At 34.8% G+C, this 22674-nt stretch overlaps 3 protein-coding genes across 3 annotated transcripts; 2 read left to right on the forward strand and 1 right to left on the reverse strand.

Annotated features, from left to right (window-relative positions):
* The first annotated feature begins 9209 nt into the window (after positions 1 to 9209).
* On the forward strand, positions 9210 to 10794 carry LOC121216861 (uncharacterized). The gene is made up of 2 exons (XM_041092327.1): positions 9210 to 9863; positions 10107 to 10794. The coding sequence occupies exons 1-2, from the start codon at positions 9366 to 9368 to the stop codon at positions 10248 to 10250; spliced, it is 642 nt and encodes a 213-aa protein (XP_040948261.1). The 5' UTR covers positions 9210 to 9365; the 3' UTR covers positions 10251 to 10794.
* Positions 10795 to 12872: 2078 nt separating this feature from the next.
* LOC107903614 (pentatricopeptide repeat-containing protein At1g62930, chloroplastic) lies at positions 12873 to 15169 on the forward strand. Its single transcript, XM_041092326.1, has 2 exons — positions 12873 to 12981; positions 13096 to 15169. The coding sequence occupies exons 1-2, from the start codon at positions 12978 to 12980 to the stop codon at positions 14856 to 14858; spliced, it is 1767 nt and encodes a 588-aa protein (XP_040948260.1). The 5' UTR covers positions 12873 to 12977; the 3' UTR covers positions 14859 to 15169.
* Positions 15170 to 17503: 2334 nt separating this feature from the next.
* On the reverse strand, positions 17504 to 22220 carry LOC107903611 (phytosulfokine receptor 2). Its single transcript, XM_016829708.2, has 3 exons — positions 21723 to 22220; positions 21540 to 21581; positions 17504 to 21413 (listed from the first exon to the last, which is right to left on the reverse strand). Exon 3 carries the CDS (start codon positions 21409 to 21411, stop codon positions 18256 to 18258), a length of 3156 nt encoding a protein of 1051 aa, XP_016685197.2. The 5' UTR covers positions 21412 to 21413; positions 21540 to 21581; positions 21723 to 22220; the 3' UTR covers positions 17504 to 18255.
* Positions 22221 to 22674: the final 454 nt, after the last annotated feature.

The raw sequence follows: 22674 nt of genomic DNA on the forward strand, positions 1-22674 counted from the left end.
AATTATAATTGCATTAATAATTTTTTGAGAAATTAAGCTACTTTCTTTGTACCAATACTTCAATAAATATAAATATATACAATATTTTAGATCGATTTAAAAGTTTACATGCATTACAAGTACAAGTATATTGAAGAATTCAATGGTTAGTTCGTTAAAATATTAATCATATCAATATTAGTTTTTAAATATATTATTTTAATTATTTTCTGGTATCACGTAATCAAAATAGTTTTTAATTAAAAATTGCATATTCTTGGGCATATATTAGATATCAAAATAGAACCCAATGGAATTGACATATTTTTTTTTATTAAAAAGTTAGATACATAAAAACAGAGGTGGCAGCAGAGGCTGTCAAGTATTTTTGCCTCCCCCAAAAATAGAAAAAAAAATTATTCTTTCTTTCTTCAGAAAAAGAAATAGAAATAGAAAATTTTGAAAGCTATAAAAGTAGTACAATAATAAAATTATATTATAACGTTTGCAAAATTTTATAACTCAGTTTTGGTCCCTCTATAAAAATTAAATAAGGTCTTTCTTTCTTCAGATTTCATAGTCTGAAAATTCATCAACAAATACATTTCCTAGTAGATAAACATCCTACAAAACATTTCAAAAAAATATTCATCAATAAAAATAACCCCTATGCAATGTCACTAGAGCTTATGGATATTCATGAGGCATGGTTAGATTCTTTTCAAAAAATTGAATAGTCAAGTTTATTGATAGAAAAACACCAATCCACCCAACTCGAACTTTCACAGAGTACGCAGTCGCTATTAAGACTATCAATCTCGCATGGCTTAAGGAGAACAAATAACCTGTGCAGATACATATAACTCCATCAAACAAGTGTAAGCATAAATAATCTTCCAAAATGAGATACAATTCATACCCCGTTTAGCATTGAGAACATAATGTAAATTCACATGCTGGCCAGACATTAGATAACAGTATATGGATTACATAAAGTAGTACTCTTTTGCATACATTAAAGGCCAGGTGAGAGCTTTGGTTGGTCACCGAAAATCCTCAGAATCATCATTCATGAACAAGCTCGGTAAAAAGAAAGCCATAATCCATTTTCATACAGCTTAAGGTGGATAATTTTGTGAAAATAAACTATTTCTCAAACAGAAAACATATTATTAGCTATAGTTGCAGATGTCACCGAAACCATAGATAGAGCTATCCATGTGTCATGTGGATATGAAAATAAAATAAGAAAAAAGTACGAACGTCGTATTACCGACAGGAAAATTTCACTCAATAGAGCAAAAAACAAGCCATACCTCCAACTATAAATAGTGTTCCTATTATCCAAAAGTTAGTATACATCCATAATACCAAAATGCCGAGCAGTCCTACAATAAAGAGGCCAGGTGTGTAACCCAAGTACTAAACAGCAGCTCCCTGAAACAAACGAGACCGGACTGTCAGCATCGTTCTAAAATTTCTCATTGTGCACTAATAAGATCGATGCCATAAAGTGGAATAAAGTTGGAACGGGATAGCATAAATCCACCTAAGTTTAGAAAAACCTAAACATTACATATTTACCCGAACATATGGAAAATATCCACAATTAACAACCTCTTGGTAACTTTTTGCTCCTTGAATTTCATGTCCGGTCATCAAAGAAAATGCTATCAACCAGAATAACATAACTTGTAGGGTCGAAAAGAAGATTTTTAACTTCCCTGAGGTCATTTTGTGGTGCAAGCGATGGCTCATTCGAGATATGCATAATAGTTTATGACAAAAGAAATAAGGCCGGATATTCAAGAACAACAGCCTGAGGATAATATTCAAGGATCTCTAATAAATATATATACTTACATACATGTATATATCATACATTTTTATATATCTTACTTCAGGGTATGATTTCCAATCAACACAACCATCAGATTCTAGAAATGAAACTTTTATTAAGCTAAAATTCAAGCTTCTTTGCTAAGAACCTAACCTAATAGACACATCAAATCAGCATCAAAAAATCAAGCTTAATTCTATGACCTTATCAAATAAATTTCAAAGATGGATCAAGGTTGACAAGCATAAAATCCAAATAAATCAATCATCTCAACTTCATTTTGAAAATTGCAATCATTTTCAACCCCCCAATCAACAAGCCATATAAAATCAACAAGCAGCTATCCCAAAACAAAAGCAAAACACAAGATTTTAAGGAAACAATACATTACCTTGCTTAAAAGCACATAAAGCAAGCAGGACATGGAAGTCAAGCTAAGGAAGCAACTCCACATTATTACAAGCAAAGAAGTCGAACCCAATCTGCTACACGATTGAAACCCTCTCACTAAACAATCTATCCAATAAACCAAAACCAGCTTCAAAAACTTGCAGAAACCAACACATCCACTACAAACCAAACTCGAGCAGAAGAAAACTAATACAAATATGCAGAAACCCCTAACAATTAAATCCTAGAGCTTGCAATCAAGAATGTGAGTAGAAATATACCTTCGATAAATCGCGAGATGAGGTGACAAAGGAGGCTGTAATTTTTTAGCAAGCTAACGAGAAGAGGTGAACCAACATGTTCGACAAATCTGCCATTAGAAGGGAACCAGCATGAGCATAAATAAGAAAGAAATTTAGTAAAAATTCACTTAAAATTTTAACATACCCATTTCGAATGAAGTAACCTTGATAAAAAGAAGACTGAGATTATACCTTACTGTGGCTGCTAATTTTTTAAGGTTTCTTCAAAATACAGACTTGGTAAGGACGACGGTCGATTGACAGAGAAGACAAGGCAGAGATGATGAGGAAAGGCCAACGAACAGAGATGAGGAAGAGAGGCCGAGGCTGATGGACAGAGATGAGCAGTGTGCGATGAGAGTGAAGATAGGAGCCGTGGAAAATGTCTTACACTTTAGAAATCGGTAAGACGTTTTCTGGAAAGGCTGAAATGATTTACCTGTGTTTTTGAGAATGTTTTCCTATAGGAATTCACTTTCCAACAAAATAAACACCGTAAAATCTGGAAAATGTTTTCCGGAAACAGATGGACCCAAATTTTAAATGAGACTAAGGTTTCGTTTGGATGGGCGATTGACTGCGGTGTGGTGCGTTTAACTTACTTTTTGTCTCATGCTACAGTGTCGCTACAGTATCTAATCTCACCGCCACCGCTGTTTTTACACTAACCGCAACTAAACGCACCACCCATCCAAACTCACCTCACGGGGCTGGACCTTTCGTCTCGCGATCCGTGCGGCCTTAGGCAATTCGCTCGTCCAAACTCGCCCAAGTCAGCCTTTACTCGAATGAGGATTCCTTAAGAACTCCTCCAAGGCACCAACTCGTACAGCGGAAGCAAACTTATGCCAAAAGAAGCTTATAAAGAACAAAAGAAAGGGACGCACACAAAGTGTTTGAGTAAATGCTCTCTATTCTCTTATTCACAAAGAATAATGAAACAATGAATGGAGTGAGTACAAATGAGGGGGAGGCTCTCTATTTATACTTGAGCTCCCCCAAAACCGACGGTCAAGATACAATTACATCGACGGACGAGATTAAAGTTTACCTACCATCAAATCTCTAAGAATATAATATCATATCTTCTAAGATTCCATATCTTAGATAAGATATGTAATCTTATAAAATAATATCTTATAAGATTCCATATCATATCTAAGATCTCTAAGATTATAATATCATATCTTCTAAGATTAGTTACCATATTAGCCTAAGTTGCCATCTCTTCGCTATCGGGCCAACCAGGCTTCAATCTGACAGGCTTCTTTAGTATCTCATTGAATCGGGCCAGTTCTCGTGAGCCAAATGATCCCCATCTGAGCAATAGACCTCCATTGGATGCATTTGGTGCGATGGTCACGGGCTTTGAACTGCGGCCCGTGACATTCTCCCCCACCCATTCTCGCAACGTCCTCGTTGCGACTTCTGAATGGCACTGGCTTGATTCGTCTCGATCTCGTCTCGACGCCTTAGCCTTTCCCTTTATTTGGGACTTTTGCCTCGGCTTCCGTCGCTTCTTAACTCGAGCCGTCCTACTCGTTTGTACATCTCGACGACAAGGAGTTATGTCACTCTCTTGCCCACATTCTAACTTCCCTCGAACAGAATCCTCATGATTCACTACACTTGGCTTCGCTTTGCCCACAGCCTCTTGGCCTCCTTGCTCAAGAACTTCGAAAGGGCCCCTACGTTCTCGCTAAGTACACAAGTTAGAATGCAAAACACTATTAGAGTGTTTCGAATGTACCTTTGCATTTACTCGGGTCAACTGTCCAACATGCATCACTTCTTTTTCCTTGAAGTCCGATGCACCACCCACCTCTCCCATAGGTGGAAGCCTTGTCGATGACTCGGCCAACTCTGACGCTTCACTCGATTCGAGCCTCATTGTTCCTAGCTTCATTGTTTTCATCGCAACTTCTTCCTCTAAGTTCGATGACAAACTCACCTCTCCCTTGGGTGGAAGCCCCTCCGATGACTCTCTATGCTCGGACGTTGCCTTTCCTTTGACTACGACTTGCTTTGGACAGTTCCGCAACTCATGCGGACCACGGCATAGGAAGCACTTTACTTGCTTCTTTTTACTCCTCTTTTCCCTCTTGGCTTCGGCTTTTCCCTTGCTTGAACCAAGCTTCTTGGGCTCCTTGTCTGCTCTATCGTTCCCCTCGATGACAGACTTCCTCGGACACTTCCGCAACCAATGCGGACCATGACATAAGAAGCACTCGACTGGCTTCTTCTCACTTTTGGCCCCCTTGGCTTCGACACCCCTTGCGCTCGAATCAAGTACCAAGGCCTTACCTACCGGCTTCTTCTTAAGCGCGGATTTCCTTGGACATTTCTTCAACATATGTGGACCGTCGCACAGAAAGCATTTCAGCTTGTCTCTTTTCCTCTTGGGTTTCTTCTTCCCAACTCGTGGTTTCCCATTACCACCATTGTCGCCGTTGCCATTGCCATCCACTTAGGTGAGTTTGGATGGGTGGTGCGTTTAGTTGCGGTTAGTGTAAAAACAGCGGTGGCGGTGAGATTAGATACTGTAGCGACACTGTAGCGTGAGACAAAAAGTAAGTTAAACGCACCACACCGCAGTCAATCGCCCATCCAACCCATACTAAGTCTGCTTGTGTGGTGTAGGCCTTCGCTAGTGGCCTTACGAGAGGAACGTCAGTATATGCGCCTGGATATTATGAGTTAAATGGTTGTTAATAATCAAGGATGTGTGGAAAAAGGAAATAAGGTAATATGTGCAAAGAAAAGTAAGTATCCGCAAGAATGATGAAATGTCTAAAAATGGCCAAAGTAGTGGATTGGTTGCAAACTCAACCAGGTTATGATCACTAAGCGATAAATCTGCCAGTGCAAAAATATGGAAGTCAAACCGGAGTCTATCACTCCAGATAAAACTCGAATGAGTAAGTAAAACAGGGAGTAGCATATTTTATTTTCTTTTAAGTTAATACCCAGTAAGAAGGGGGTAAGTTATATATATTAGCAAGGAAACTCACTAAATTCTTCGAACTTACAGGATTTCGACTTATGTTTGCAGGACTTGTTGGGTGAATAAGAATGCTTGAGGAGGGAACAAGCCAAACCTTGTAAGATCAAGGAACACCATCAGTTAAGTGTTATACCCATAGAAAAGGGTACCTGCAGAGGCTTATAATTTAAATAATAATAAATTAAATATCTTTGAGTCTGAAATTTTGAATTAGTATAATTTATGAAGCTTAAAAATTTGTGTTTAGTCTAAACCAGTTCATTTGAGACACTCCAAATTCGGACACAATGATCGGGTCAAGTAAGGGTGTCGCATTGTTTATTTATCAAATTCAAATTATGTTAGCACCACTAAGTATTCAATACTCAACCTATCATTATGCTTATTTCCTTGCACAAGTTTAGGACAAGATTTTGTATAGATTAAGGTTGTAAAGTATCCAAGATTCAGTAGCTCAGCTCGAATCTAGCTTGTGACTTTTTGTGTGTATATAAAGTTATTGACATATACTTAGGTTGGGTCTTGCAATTTAGTGTTTAATTTGGTGGTTTTGGTAGACTGGATTTATTAAGTTTTATGTAATAAATTTGAATGCTTGAGTTAGTAAGTTAATATGAATGTTTATAAGTGTTCTTTCACATTCTTAACTTTGTTGGAAGGTTATGCATTGGGTGTCTTGTCTGTGATGTGTATATTCATTTATAGTATGTTATAAAGATGCATATGCATTTTATAAGTTAGGTATGGAATGATTGCATAATCCATGCATTAAAATGCTTGTTTTAGGCATTTATGCATTAGTGTCTCGAGACAACTAGACAAGTCTTGTCACATAAAGTACAAAAATGACTAAATTGTACATTTTTAGGTATAAGTCTCGAAACTTACCAAGCAAGTCTCAAGACATCATGACTCAAGTCTTCAGACATAATGACCTAAGTCTCAAGACAACAAAACATTGAAACTAAATAAAAATTTTCCCTATTTAAAGCCTTGAGACAAGAACCCCTTTGTCTCGAGATACCCCAGCATCGAAACTAGAGGTCTAAAATAGGGAATTTGTGTCGACAGGATGGCCCAAGACACTTCAACGTCGAATCAAAAATAAAATTCATCATGACTTGAGATGTGGAGGTTATGTCTCAAGACCGCTAGTAGAATTTGGATTAATGAGTTTAGATTCAAATCCTAACTTTATTTTGAACCAATATAACCCTAAAATGCTTTAAACAAGTTCAATTGACATTCATTCAATGTATTTGTGTGATTAACTAAAATGATTTGTGATTTATTTAATTGAATGTCACTTTACTTGTTAATTGCTAGTGGGTTAGTCTAAGTTGCTCCATCATATGATTCGATTAACATGTTTTTGAGATTGGGTCAAGCTCGAAGGACCTAAATGCAAGATGAAATGTTCAAATCATGCAACTTTTGCATGTGGACTTTGAGACCTAATGATGCATGTTAATTTGTGTTAATTACACAGCTTTTGATTTATTTATTTCATGTCCTACTATTAAAGCATTTTAATATGTCCTAAGTGTGTTTGGCGTCATTAATGTGTCCTAAAACATGTTTATTTTTAGTGATAGAACATGTTTTTAATGGTGTTAGCTTTTACTTATTTAGTTGTTAATTTATGTAGTTAGTTTAATTGCATCTTAAATATGTCCTAAGCTATCTATTAATTCTATCCAATTTTGTTACAGCCTAATTAGTATATTAATGACGTCCTAATACATGTTTATTGTGTGATTATTATGTCCTAGGAATGTTTAATGGCTAATAAAAAGGATCTGGGGACGTTCGCACACAAAGGTTGTTCAGTTCAACTTGAAAGGATGTCATTTCGGTCAAACGTTGCCCCTTTAAATGCACCATCCAATTTGGGGGTTGAATGACGTCCTTGTGAAGTATTCTAGAAGTTGTTTTTGTTGCCATTCCCATGCACATTTACTTCCACCGTCCAACTTTGGAGTTTTTTTAATTCTTAAGGATGCATGTAGGACCTGTTGACACCATTTTTTTTGAAAACGAAGTCGACTTAGATTTAAAAAAAACGAATATGGGGGTCGCCACGAATCCTTTTTTGATAAGGTGTGATCGGGTCACCTCGAAAAGTGATTGCTTTTAATAAATAATTTGATTTTATTAAAACAATTATTTTAGTCCACGAAATTAAAAAAAAAGGGTTCAGGAGTCGGTTACATACGAGGAAGGATTAGCACTCTTGTAGCGCCCAAAATTGGTACCTAGTTGATTAATTAATGTCTTAGTGTCGAAGATTGAAAAATTTTAAAAAATTTAAAATACGATTCTTTATCGAAATGCAAAAAATATTAGGAAAAAAGGGCATACTTCACGTTAATCGAGAAAGAGAATTGCATCCCGTAAGTTAGGACATAATGTCTTAAATTCCCGACACAAAAATAAATGCCAAAAATTTGCTTATTTTAAAAGAGTTCGACTATCTCGGTTTTAGAAAAGAAATCATGTCCCGTAAGCTAGAACATAATCATTTGTTAATTTTCGAGATTTGTAAAAACTTATTTGAAAAGATTCGTATATTTGGATTTATCAAGAAAGTCGAAACCCCGTAAGTTAGGGTACGACCTTTCGAATCTCAAAATACGAAATGCCATTTATTTAGAATAAATTTTGACATATTGAGTAAAATGAAACATGATGTCGTGATAAAAAGTATGCGAAAACAAATTACATTGTTGATATGCCTAGCAAAACAATAATGAATACGATGGTGTAAAAATAATACGAGCAACAGCAACAAAATTAAGATAAATAAAAAGGACAAATCAATAACATACAAAATAACAAGTATATAAGCAAATAAAATTAAAACATTCTTTTAAAATAATAATGAAAATGTAAATAAATAAATAAAATGAATAAAACTATAAACATGTAAAAAGATATATATGTATGTACATATATATATATGTGTGTAAAATTATGAGATATAATAAAATATATATATAAGTGTGTATTTATATATATATTCATGAAAATTTAAAAAATGTATATAGATATATATAGATATGTATATAAGTTATAAAATATAAAAATATATAAGTATGTGTATATACATAAAATTGTAAAAATAGAAGAATATATGTATGTATATATGTTTAAAATTAGGAAATATAAAAATGTAGGTAAGTATGTATATATACATATATGTATATGAATTAAAATATGTATTTATATAAGCATATATATGTATATAAAAAATCATGAAATATAAAATATATATATAAGAATATGTGTATACATATATATATTTACAAAAATTAAAAAATATGTACATATATATATTATAAAAATGTATTCATATATATATATATATACATTTTGAAGTTATAAAATATAGAAAAAACATATGTACATATAAATATATAAAACACAAAATGTACGTACGTGTGTATAGTATAAAAAAATTTGTGTGTATGTATGTATATAACAAGGTTTTAAAATAAGATTTAAATAAGCAAGAAATCATAACATCAATACATAATAAGACCAATATATTTAAAAAAATAATAAATACGAAAATATTAATGATAATAATAATAACATCAAACATATTAATATTAAATAAAAAATAAAAACAAAACAAAACATGAAAGACTAAATTGAATTTTAAAATAAGATTAGGGGTTTTAAATTGCAAATACATAAAACAGGGTTATAAGGGACTGAAATGAAACGCGCTCAAAGCGCAAGGGACTTGCAGGGAAATATTCCCCAGTCCTGAAACGAAGCATTTTAACCGAGGGACAGCACATGGTCTAAAGACCAAATCGACACAAAAGAAAAATCCGCGGTCCAAATGAAAAAAAAATTAAAAAGGATCGAATTGCATTGTGTTGTAAAAGTGGAGGGACCGCATACACAAATAACCCCTCAAATCAGAAAACAGCAGATCCTGGCTGCGACGGGTCGGGTAATCGGGTCTGACGCAAAACGGCATCGTTTTGGCCATGGTTGCTTAAGTCCAAAATGGCGTCGTTTCATACTTAGTATAAATGCTTTAAAAAAACAAAAAAAAAAGTTTCATCCCATTTCTTTAAAAAAAAATAGAAAGCTTTTGAGCTCTCTCTTTCTCAGGCCTCAAATCTGGCCATGGTCCGGCCTAGGGTTCCAGCGTGCCTCCGTCGTAGCTCCACCACGGGCGGCGGCCAAAGGCACAAAATCGTACCTTTTTGGTCCCTTTTTGAAGCCGGTTGCCTCTAGGACACAAATTCAAGGCCGAATCTCGTCAAAGATGAGCCTAAACCTAAAAAACGAGGAGAAAACACTCGTCCTCTCCTCCTCCGACGCGACGCAGGTAAGTTTTTTCTTTTCTTGTTATTTTATTAACTATTATTTAGTATATGAAAAAAAATAGAAATAAAAAAATGAATAGAAAAGAAAGTGAATCTAAAAAAAGAACTTCGAAAAATCTCTTTCTTTTTTCTTTCTCCAAATGTTTGTCCAAAAAAAGAACCCCGATTTCATACTTTCTATGGCTTTTATAGCCATCTTTTACAAAGTTTTTTTATCTATTTTTTTGCTTGTCATTTCTCTGCAGGTGTCAGTGCAAGTGGTCAACATGACAGCGAAGGTGGCAAACACGCGACGGTGGCAGAAGGGCAGTTGGCCAGAAGGCCCTAAGTGCAACGCACCTAAGGTTAGGGTTTCTCTTTTTTTGTTTGAAAATGGGTTACCGGGCTAGGCTTAAATTAGGCTTATTGGGCTGGTGGGTTAGGTCTAGTTGGTTTGGGTTTTGGGCGTGTAATGGGTTATTGGGTAGGTTTTGGGGCCCGGCCTAAAATTGGGCCTTGTACAGACCCATTTAATGTTGATGCATGTGCATGAATGTTTCAGCCGAATTTATTACTCAAGATGAACATACTTTAGCTTAAGACTTAAGTATGTATGTACGGTTCATGTACGGTTCATGGGTGAAGGAATGTGATGATTCAAACATGCTTTGAATTGAAGAAATGCATGGATGGCACTAAAAGGAGGTGCATGGACGTCCATTAAGGGTATATGACCAAATCGGCTAAATTCTTCAACTTTGAAGACACATTTACTACATGTGAATTATGATCATTCTAGAAACTACATTTATGGGCGAATGTTGGCCATTCATCTACCTAGTTCTTTTTATAAATTTCGGTTGATGTCATTGTTGTAAGAAAGAGTACTTTGTTGAATTATTATCATTTTGAGTTATCTCTTTGTTGTTTGAGAACTACCCAGAAGTTATCAAAGTATTCTTTTCTTGTGGCGTTCAACATATATCCGATCTTATCACTTCCCTTCCCTTCTCATTTCTTTCCGAAATGTGTCGTTCATTCTATATCTTTGGTTCCTATATCTATATAGATAGTGGGTCAAGATCTTTTTTCAAATCCCAAACTTCTCGAGTGTTAAACAACTATATAAAAATCGGGTCGCAATGTTTTATAACGTCAGTTCGTTTCTAGTTTGTTTTACATTTGTGAGTTATATCCAAATCTATCCATTTATTTATTTTCCTTCAAATGTCCACCAACTTTAAGTACCTATTTAGATGACTGGGAACTTAAAATCGTGAATCAAGTTCTTAACTTGTAACTGGGTTCACATTAGGAATAACAATGTTTTGGGAACAACTACTCTTCCAAACAAATTTATATTGAGAACAACATTATGTTAGGAGAAACTAGTCTTAGGAACGACTACCATTGGAATCAACTCTATGTTGGGAAAAAGTACCTTTGGGAACATCTTGTTGGGAACAACTTTATGTTGGAAAGAACTAGTCTTATGAATAACTACCTATGGAAACAACATTATTGATAACAACTACTTTTGGAGTTAACCTTGGACGGATAGGAAGATTCCTGGGTTACTCCACTTTTGGGATGTCTTTAATCTCATGGCTTGAAAGTTGGGATACAGATTGTTAAGAACTTCACTTTCTAACCTTTCTTTGAGGAATACAAGTGCTTCATTCCTATCTCTTCATTGAACAAATGAAGCATTACGCTTAATATCTTTCTCAAGGTTTTTGAAACAAGACTATGGTCGAATTGGTCAAATTGGTTTATCCAGTTTCATTTGAATAAGTTATTAAAAATTAAAAATTAATAAAATATTTTAAAAATAGAGAAAACTAATTCAACTAGTCTAAATGGATCATTCAATTCGCAGGTTAATTGGTCTAACTTCTTATTTCAGGCCGATACCCTAGTTCAACCAATCGATCAATTCTGATTCTAAAAACAATTACCTTTCCTGCCAAAATATTGGAAGTGAGTGTAATTTTTATCATGTAATCATCATCATAACTACTATCTATATAACTCGTATTCCATTATCCACATTCATTTAACTTCTCTCACCTTCATTAGTCACTATTTTAATATGTTCGATTCTCACTTTGGTTCATATTTCTTGAAATCTTTGTGTCCTAATCTAATCTTCATAGTACTCATGCATTTATTTGAGTTTGTTTAATAGTGTGTCGAATTTTGATAACCTTCTGGTGAGGTTTAGGGTTTAGGGTTGGTACCCAATGAAAGTTCTCTTCAAAACCTTTCAAATGGTAATTTGAGCATCCATTTCAATAAGGTAATATAGGAAAAAGCATTTTTCGAAATTTTTATGTGTGGTTTTTTTTTATAGATTTGAGTAGTCAACTTTGACACACAAAAATTCTATTTATATGTATTTGTTTGTTTTGAAATTTAGATATTTTTCATAGTATGAAATATGTATTTTCATTTGGTATTGCTATCTCGATCATACGACTTCTGTGGCTATGAAATACAAGTCCTCAAAATGGGCTATTCAAAATTGTTAACCCAGAAAATTCAGATAGTTTGTGATAATTCTTTATATTTTGGCTTTTGATACTTAAGTTTTCGGTAACTAATTTTGACATAACAAGTTTATAAGTTTTAGTATTACATTTCTTCTTAAATTTCATGTTTTTACATTGTTGAAATATCGAGTGAAGTTTAAATGGCTTCAAATAAGCCAAACAATCATGATGTTTAGAATTTTTAAATTTTAAATTTTAATTGTTTTTAAAAATATTTTGATTTGAATACATTTGGTTGGACACCATACTAAACTTATTTTTATTAATTTATTAAATTTTCTTATAATTTGTATGTATTTTATTAAATTTAATTTACTTACTTTTGAGGAAAAATGTAGTTTTATTAATTTAATAAATTTTATTAAAGTAAATAGTAATTCTATTAAATTTAAAAGGAAGATTTATAAGTATATAATAATTGAAGATTGCATTTCAAAATAAAGTTTAATTTTTTTATTAAATATTATTCACATTAAAAAAATAAAAAACCCAAATTACGCTCCCAACCCTTTCCCTCAACACCACTTCGCAACCCAAAATTTACACTTCTTCTGCTACTGCCGCTGCCATTTCTGCTTTCAAGATATGGGTAAGCTTCCTTCTTCTTTTATTCTTCGTTCCGTTGTTAATGCTGGAAGCCATCTTTCTAATTTCCACTCTATTTCTTCTTCTGCTTCTAACACCATTGCTACCTACATCGAAGGCCTAAGTAAGAAACCCATGTCCATGCCTGTTAGAGGAAAGGGAAAAAGAGACCACCGCTTCGATAATGTCGATCATGCTTTGAGTTTGTTCAATAAGATGATTGAAAAGTACCCAAAGCCTTCAATTGTGGAATTCACTAAATTATTAGGAGCCATTGTTAAGATGAAACATTATGCCATTGTTGTTTCTAAGTATAGACAGATCGAATTATTGGGTGTTTCCCACGATGTTTATTCTATGAGCATCTTGATTAATTGCTTTTGTCAATTAGGTCGAATTGATTTTGGGTTTTCTGTTTTGGGGAAAATGCTGAAGTTAGGTGTTGAGCCTGATGTTGTAATTTTTTCAACTTTGATTAATGGGCTTTGTAATCAAAGTAAGATTTCTGAGGCCGTTTGTATGTTCGATGAAATGACTGAAAAAGGGTATCAACCTGATTCGATTGTTTACAGTACAATGCTTAAGGGGTTGTGTAAGACCGGTAATACTGTTAGAGCTGCTAGGTTTCTAAGGCTGATGGAAAGCAGAGGTTATGAACCCGATATTGTAGCATATAGCACTGTCATTGACTGCCTTTGTAAGAACGGTTTGTTACAGGAGGCTCTCAATCTCTTATCTGAAATGAAGGTTAAGGGCATTAGACCAGATATCATAACTTACACTTGCTTAATTCATGGTATGTGTAATTTGGGCCAGCAGGAGGAGGCAACAAGGCTTTTGAATGAAATGGTTGATAACAATATTTCACTTGATATTGTCACATATACATTATTGATTGATGCTCTTTGCAAGGAAGGAACGATTTCTAAAGCTGTAGAGATCGTTGACACAATGAGAAAGCAAGGCATTGAGCCTGATGTTGTCACGTATAGTACATTGGTTGATGCGCATTGCAAGGAAGGGATGGTCTCTGAAGCTGAGGATATTGTTGACGCAATGATAAAGCGAGGCATTGAGCCTGATGTTGTCACGTATAATACATTAGTTAATGGTCATTGCTTGCAGAATGAAATGGATAAAGCTAGAAGAGTTTTCAACCTGATGATTGAGAAGGGTTGTGCACCTAATATAGTTACTTACAACACTATGATCAATGGATATTGCAAAGCTAAGAGGTTAGACGAAGCAATGGAATTCTTTCATGAAATATCTCAAAAGGGACCAATCCCGAATATTTTCACATACAACACTCTCTTGCAAAGTATGTTTCAGTTAGGGAGAGTTTCAACTGCATGTGAACTGTTTAGAAAGATGCTTGCTTCTGGACAAGTTCCAGATTTAGTGACTTGTTCGATTTTGCTGAATGGTTTAGGCAAAACAGGTCATATTGAGGAGGCATTGAAACTTTTTCAAGCAATGCGAAACAGTGGGTTGGAACTTGATATTATCCCATATAATATCCTAATTGATGGGTTGTGCAAAGCTGGGCATATCGAATTTGCCAAGGAATTATTTCATCAAGTCTCAGACAATGGTTTAAAACCGAATGTTGTCACATATCGTGCAATGATTAATGGACTGTGTAAAGAGGGATTGCCAGATGAAGCATACAGGTTGTTTGGGAGCATGGGAGATAATGACTGTTTGCCTGATAGCTGCTGTTATAATGTAATGATTCGGGGGTTCCTTCGCAACAGCTATACCTCAAAGGCAACACAACTTCTTATGGAAATGGTTGGTAAGGGCTTTTCTGCAGATATAATCACTGCCACCTTGTTTATGGATCTTATCATACACTCTAATAAATCGATCTTGCTCTGAAATATTTCACAAATTGTGGAAAGTTCATCACTTGCAATGTGAATCAGTTGTACATAACCATTGCACAGTGATAAAAGATTGTGGAAACTAGAATGAGGTTTAGTGTCTATTTTCAATATTGTTGATTTTGTTCTGACTTGTGTAGCTTGTTGATCTTGATCTTAGCACCTTCTTGATCTTTTTGGTGGTAATGTTAAGAAATTAGGGGAAAACCAATATTGCTTGTGAATTTTAAAGCAGGGGCATTTGTATGAACAACGAAACATGAGTTGAGAATAAAAGGAATTGAAATAAATATTAAGGTGATTTAATGGCATTGATCTACGTGTGTTGAGTAAGGTTTGAATGTTTACATAAAGGAGGGTAGTGATTTCAGCCTATCCCCAACAGTCCCTGTACTGTCCTTGCAAAGAATGCTCCTCAGTGCAGCAGGTGGTTGATTCAGCAGCCTGCTTAGGCCAAACGCATTGGCTTCCCGGACAATGTGATGTATTTTGACCTTCCTTTGCCAATTCTAAAGAACTCGAATTGTGCGATATACTCTGCTTAGCAGCAGACTCATCCAATATGATGCGGACAGCAGCAGCACTGTCGCTTACAATCTCCACACGTCTAAAGCCTTGGATCCAAAGAAGATTCAAACCATCCAAAATGAGCCACAATTCAGCTTCAAGCAGCGAGCAACATCCCATATTTCTAGTGTGTATCAATGAATTTATTTTTGTTTTCAACCCGGCCTAACCTGAATTTCAATTAAATATTTTTTTAAATAATTTTATTTAAATTGGGGAAAAAATTTTTGCAGACGGAACCTAAAAAAGCTCTTAGCTATCGTGAAACATATTTTTCCATAATAGTGAAAATTAAAAATCGATGGTGAAAATGTTGAGTCTGGCATCAAAACGGCTGATTGGGCTAACGTTAAGGAGATTCCGTCACAATCCGTTCATCGGCATCAGTTTAGTTGGAGCTCTTGGGGGATGTCCTTTGCACCAGGGAATATGTATTAGGGTGTATGTGCAACTTGTTCAAATCATAGGTTGAGAAAAAAGAAACAACTTAAGTATCAACAATCCGTACCAGTGAATAGAGCGGGGTTCGTTTGTTCACTATCTAAAAAAGATAGATCTATCATATCCTTCTATTATGTATGAAATTTATGGTTTCCATTGGCGCAAATGCAATTTTGGAATTTAAGATGAGAAAAAATTTCTCATTGAAATTCGTATTTAGCTCAAATGCCTGGAAACAAAAAATCCACTTCCACTTTTTTCAGCTTCCACTTTTTTCAGCTACTTGTTTTTAAGTTTTAAATATAAAAATTGAGTTATTTTTATCGGTTTAAATTTTTTGAAATATTTATTATTTAAATTATTAAATAAATAATGCACTATGAACTTTTGAATAAATAAATCAAGGTAAATGAAAAGATCATTCATTGAATTTCCATGAAACCTCACCTAATTTGTAGACTAAAAGCAAGATAAATGGAGGGGATTTTTCTTTTCAAAGTATAGGTTCACCTATTTTCCATACTATCTTCCTTATAGGCATTCAATTATTTCCTAATCTAGATTATGAAAAGCAAACATTATGTCATTTTCATTTTATTTTTATTTTTTGGTAATAAATTTTCATTTTATTATGTTGCTTAAGGAGTTAAAATATTTATACAAATTTTAGTTATATAAATTTTTAATACATTTAATTATGGATAAATTTAGATAAAATTTAATATTCATATTTCGAGTCAAATTCACTTCGACTCTAACCAATTCTAATTTTAGTCTTCGCCAAATAATAATTGTTAAATTCATTAAGTAAAGTTTTACAATTTCTAAAATCCGATGCGCTAAATACATTATCATATGTGTAATATCATGTTAGTCTATTATTTCTAAATATTATTCACTAAAAATCTAATTAATCGATTAACAACTGTCATTTGTGTTAAGATTACAATTTCGAAATTCGAAAAAGTATAGGGACTTAGAATGATCCAATTGGAGAAAATAGACGAAATGATCTACAACTGTATAAATAATAAAAGACTAGTAATTGAATTCAACCAAATGAATTTAACGGCTATTACTTGGATCAAGACTAAAATTTCAAATTTTAAAAAAATACAAAAATTAAATCCATAATATTCACAAAATACAAAGAGTAATAACAAAATCCAACCCTCCCAAATACCTATAATTCTGAAAATATTATTCAGAAATGTAAAGCAAATTATGATAATTGTATATGAAATAGTTAAAAGTCAATAGCTGCATTATTCTAAACATGCAATATCTGAATTTATAAACAATAAAAAAGGTATCCAAATCAATCATTATCATCCCAAAGTTTGATTTGTTAATTGGTAATTATTAACTTTAGTTAGGAAATACAAATAAAGTCAAAAAGGGATTCTTCTTTTTGTCTTACTGGACAGATAACAACTACTCCCCCTCCACTTTTGTGGAAAAACACCAACTGCTTTTTCCTTTTAAAATACCATATCCTTCGCAGATCTAATTATTATGGTTAAATTTGTTACTGTAACGTTATAATGAACCTAAAATTAACCTATAATTTTAACAAGGTTAAGAGTTGAACTTAAATTTTAAAATCTGAACAGTAAATAGATTAAATTCCTAAAAATAAAAGTATATAGACTAAATTTTAAATTTACGAAGATTACATGGACTAACAACATGTTTTTTAACTTGTTTCCAAGCTCCTACTCAAAACTAATGGAGGGAAAAACAACCTTGGATGCTTGTTTACACATATATACACACTATGGATACGAAAATAGTACTTAAAATATGTGTTTACATATATATACACACATACAGGTTGTTAGAAACATATTCCAGACACTGATATACTCTCCATACCATGACGATCAAAGTGCAATCCTATGCAAATTTGGATACAAGACCCGACCTGGTCGCATGACAACAGCCATGGTTAAGCTTCTTTTTCTCACCGGGGAACTGATACAATAATAGCCATTTTGGTGCATCGACTGTGAATCGAAGTAATCGATGAATTCATGTATGATGATGCATTGCATTTATATCATAAAAAAGCATCATCTCATGTTAGTAATCTCAGCCGTTTTGAGAAGCATAAGAATTACGATCACTGCAAACTTTCAAATGAAATCATGATACGAGAAATAACCGGTCCATTTGAAGTTGAACCGCTACATACCTGATTCGGAGAAGGAAAAGTTGGAGGAAATGATTAGATATTCTTTTATAATTGCATATTTCGGATCGAATAAACAGCTGAAATAGCCTATGTATACAACTCGCAAACTGCTAGTATACAAATCGAGTTTGAACCATTTGTATACCCTTCCGAACCCAAAGAAGACTTCGATGAGTGAAGCAATGGATGTTCATTGTTGAACAACCTCATTTTCAATGCTATTCAGACACGATACAACTTCGTCGATTAAGGGTCTCCGCTTCGGGTCCGGGTCTAAGCACTTACAGGCAATTTCAAGCATTTCAAACATCTGTTTTTCGTTATCCTTGTCCCATATCGAGGAGTCTATAATCTCCGACTCCCTTTTCTCGGATTTCATCTGAAACATCCAGGAGACCAAATCCCGACAGTTTTTCCCTTTGCGTACTTCGACAGGCCTTCTGCCGGTAAGAAGCTCCAAAAGAACAACACCGAAACTGTAAACATCACCTCTGCAGGTTGCAGTTAGGGTCTGGCTGTACTCCGGAGGAATATAACCCAATGTTCCAACTAAGTCTGTTGTGACATGGGTATCATACGGACGAAGTAGCCTTGAAAGGCCAAAATCTGCTAAATGAGCTTCAAACTTTTCATCCAAAAGAATGTTGCTGGATTTTACGTCCCGGTGAACTATGTTCGGTTCACAAATCTTATGCAAATAAGCCAACCCACAAGCAGCTCCTTGAGCGATCCTGAGCCTTACGTCCCATTTGAGAACCGACGACTCACCAACACTCTCATGCAGCCAATAATCCAAGCTTCCATTCTCCATATACGAGTAAATTAATAATCGGTCGTTACCATGCTTACAGTAACCTTGTAGAGAAACAAGGTTCTTGTGCTGAGCTCTCGAAAGGGCTTCAACTTCAGCTTGGAACTCACGTTCCATCTGACCGCAATCACCGGAAAGCCTCTTGACAGCAGCTTTTGTGCCATCGGGAAGGTAGGCTTTGTATACCAGTCCAAAGCCGCCGCAGCCAATTATGTTTGCTTGGTTGAAATTGTTTGTAGAGTTTAACAAGTCCATCACCGTGAGCTCCTTGCAGTGCGAGCTTTGGAAAAGAACCAATTTTGATGTACCAAAACCTTCAAATAACCCATGTGATTGGCTAAGTTCCTCATCAAAATCATCAATCCGATCACCGGCATCCCTCCTTAACATTCTAAGTATAACAATAGCAAGAAGCAAGGAAATTCCAACTCCTATACTGACTGTTATTCCAAGAATGCTGCTTCGACTGAACTTCTTGCTTGAACCGGATGGAATAGTTGGCTTTAGCATACTGTTGAAAACATCGCAAGGAGAGACTATTTTCCCACAAAGTCCGGGATTCCCCTCAAAGCTCGAGTTGGGAAAGCTATAAAACTGTCCATCAGTTGGAATCACACCATGCAAGTGATTATAGGCAACACTAAATTTTGACAAAAATGTGAGCTTGGAAAATGATGAAGGAATTGATCCGTGCAAGTTATTGTGCGATAAATCGAGAATTTCCAAGTTTTCCATATCAGAAATGGAACTAGGGATGACCCCAGTGATGTTATTCCAGCTCAAATCTAAGACATGGAGTTGCTTCAATCGCCCGAATTTAGGCAATATCGTCCCATTTAATCTGTTATTGCTCAAGTATAATGCTGGCGGAAAACTCGAAAGCCGCTTGTATGGAAGACCGCTAGCACTCCGATTCCGCTTCACGTAAAGCGGGATTCCAGCTGAAGATGAAGAAATCGATGAGCTGCAATTCGAAGAAGTGAGGCTCTTTAGCTCTGTTAAACTCTTCGGGATTTCTCCGGTGAGAGAGTTATTCGAGAAGTCCAAGTAAAACAACTTCTTCATCTGGCCGATCCAAGTCGGAATGCTTCCATTTAAGTGATTCCATGACAAATCCAACACTTCAAGCTTCTCGCATCGCAACAACCAATCCGGTATTTGGCCTTTCAGAGCACAATTTCCGAGTGCTAAAATTGTTAAGCTCTGAAATCCGCTTACATTTCTGGGAATTTCCTCTCCATATAAATTCTTTGTGAGGATAAGAGTGGAGAGATTTTTGCAGTGCTGAAGCACAGATAGAGCTCCAGGTAAATCGATAAAACTATTATTCGACAACGAGAGGAACACAAGCGATCCGAGATTGGCGTAAGTCTTGGGGATTTGGCCACGGAATTCATTCTTCGCCAAGCTCAAAACATTCAGTCCTTTACAATCAGATAGTGAAACAGGCAGGGAACCAGTAAAATGATTAGTAGCGAGATCAAGTGAGTAAAGATTCGACATTCCGGTAAAATCAAGATCAAGAGGACCACTAAACGAATTGTTCTGAAGATCAAGTATACGAAGCTTCAAGCATTGCGCCAGGGACGATGGCAATGGACCAGAAAACAAATTCGAGTGTGCACACAACAACTCTAATTGTGTGAGGTTCTCAAAGATATCAGGCAGTCTACCCGAAAAATGGTTTCCAGATATAATCAAGGATTTAAGGCTAGAGAGCTTACTCAATTCCTTGCTTAATTGACCCGAGAAATTGTTTCCGGCGATCGAAAGACCCTGCAGTGACGACATCGAGTACAACGAGTCGGGAAAACCGCCTGCAAATGAATTATAGTCCAAATGCAACTGTTGTAGAGACATACTACAATTCTCTAGGGCTTCAAGACTCCCTACTAAGTGGTTCATTGACAAATCAAGAACCTGAATCCGTTTCGAGTTACTGCAGATTCGAGATCCGAATTGGCCGGTAAACGAATTGTTGCTCAAGTTGAACACAACAATATCCGGAAACCTTCCAAGCTCTAACAGGTCACCATCAAATGAATTGCTCGAAAGATTCAGCCATTGAATAGATTCCAAACCGGAAACAGAGCTCGAAACCGGCCCCGAAAGCATGTTATGGCTCAAATCCAGGTACTCCAACTGCTTCAAATTTGAGAGTTCTAAAGGCAAGGGATCTCGAAGATGATTGCACGAAAGGTCAAGCCGTTTAAGGTGATCTAAACTGGCTAAAGAGCTTGAGATTTTCCCTTTGAGACCCTTCCCATGAAGAATCAAAGCAATGACTCTATTAGAAACTGAGACATTGATATTATTCCCACAAACAACACCATCCCATTGACAACAAATGGATTCATTAGACCATGAAGTGATGATGGAACCAGCTGTGAGGTTCCCAACAAATTGTTTCAATGCCAACAAATCATTTGGATCACAGTGTTGGCTTGAAGTCTCAAAGCTCAGTGTAGAACAGATAAAGCAAGATAAGAATACCCAATTGAGGGAAGTCACTGGATTGAATCTCATAGTCAACATTTCTGAGAAAAAAAAGACAAAAAGGAAAAGAGAAAATCCCCAAATTAGTAAAATGTAAGCAATATCACGAAAGAGATATCCTTTTCATATGCAAAGAAGGAAAAAAAAACAGATAATGAGTAACTTACATGCTCACATTCCAAAAATTTATTGAGATCAACAATCCCCACCTGTAAAAAGACCAAATCCCAAGATCATAAATGAAGAAATTCAGAACTTAAGTTCACACATGAAAGTGTTCATTCATGCACATCCCAAAACAAACCCAACATCAAACACCTTGTAAACAAAGAAAAAAAACACACACTTACAACCCCTTTTGGATGAAAATGAGAAAGACCCAGTTCTCAAAATCACCTTCCAAGTAAATCAGCAATGTATCTTTTTTAACTGTCAGAAAAATCGGATCCCAAAACTCAAAAAATATATATAACTGCGGTGAAGTAAATAGTTTCTTAAAAACCCAACATTTAAAGAAGAAAAATTTAATAATCCAACAGTGACCAACTTTGGCTTTATTTTTCTACAAAATGGCCTAACTGATTTGACTTATTTTCAAAACCAGAAGTTTCTTAGTTTCTCACTCTTGGATTTTCAAAGCAGAAAAAAAAGGTACAGAATCTTAATAGAGAAGACATTTCAAATTAAAGAAAGGAAAGGAAAGTTCTTCGCTTTGCTATTTGTGATACAGTTAGGGAGAGAATCTGTATTTTATTGAACAAAAAACAAGAAGCTAAGAAGGTACAGTTTTGGACTGTGATTTGAAATGTGTAGCCATCAGAGCTGACTTTTGATAACCTAAAAATGAGGTTTTTTCCTTTTATTTTCCATTCTTTTTCTATTTGTCAGTACCTACATACATTTGTCTGTTTCATAAGTTTTGTTTTGGTTAAATACAACATAAGTCCCTGTACTCTTTATACGTTTGAAATTTAGTTACTATCCTTTTATTTCTAGAAATTTAATTCCTTACTTAAAATTTAATAAAAATAATTCAAAAATATTATTTAAATTTTACATTATATGAATTACGAAAAATAAAAATTTTATACGAATATAAATATTTTTAAAAACAATTATAATTAGATGGAAAAAATTAAAATCAGATAAAATAAACGAAAACAATAAAATATATATATACAAATCTGAACAAAAAAGAATCAATTTTTGAAGCACGCGTGTCACTTCCCTATTTACAATGCAACCATTGACGTTGATGTTTATTAAAATTTAATATATATTTTATAAAAAATTTAAAATATA

Source organism: Gossypium hirsutum, chromosome D05, assembly GCF_007990345.1.
Source record: "Gossypium hirsutum isolate 1008001.06 chromosome D05, Gossypium_hirsutum_v2.1, whole genome shotgun sequence".
NCBI classification, from domain to species: Eukaryota; Viridiplantae; Streptophyta; class Magnoliopsida; order Malvales; family Malvaceae; genus Gossypium; species Gossypium hirsutum.

Coding starts and splice junctions, on each gene's coding strand:
- LOC121216861 (XM_041092327.1), top strand. CDS start 9,366: ATGAAAAAAAAATTAAAAAGGATCGAATTGCATTGTGTTGTAAAAGTG. Junction 9,864..10,106: donor CCTCCTCCGACGCGACGCAG/GTAAGTTTTTTC, acceptor ATTTCTCTGCAG/GTGTCAGTGCAAGTGGTCAA.
- LOC107903611 (XM_016829708.2), bottom strand. CDS start 21,411: ATGTTGACTATGAGATTCAATCCAGTGACTTCCCTCAATTGGGTATTC.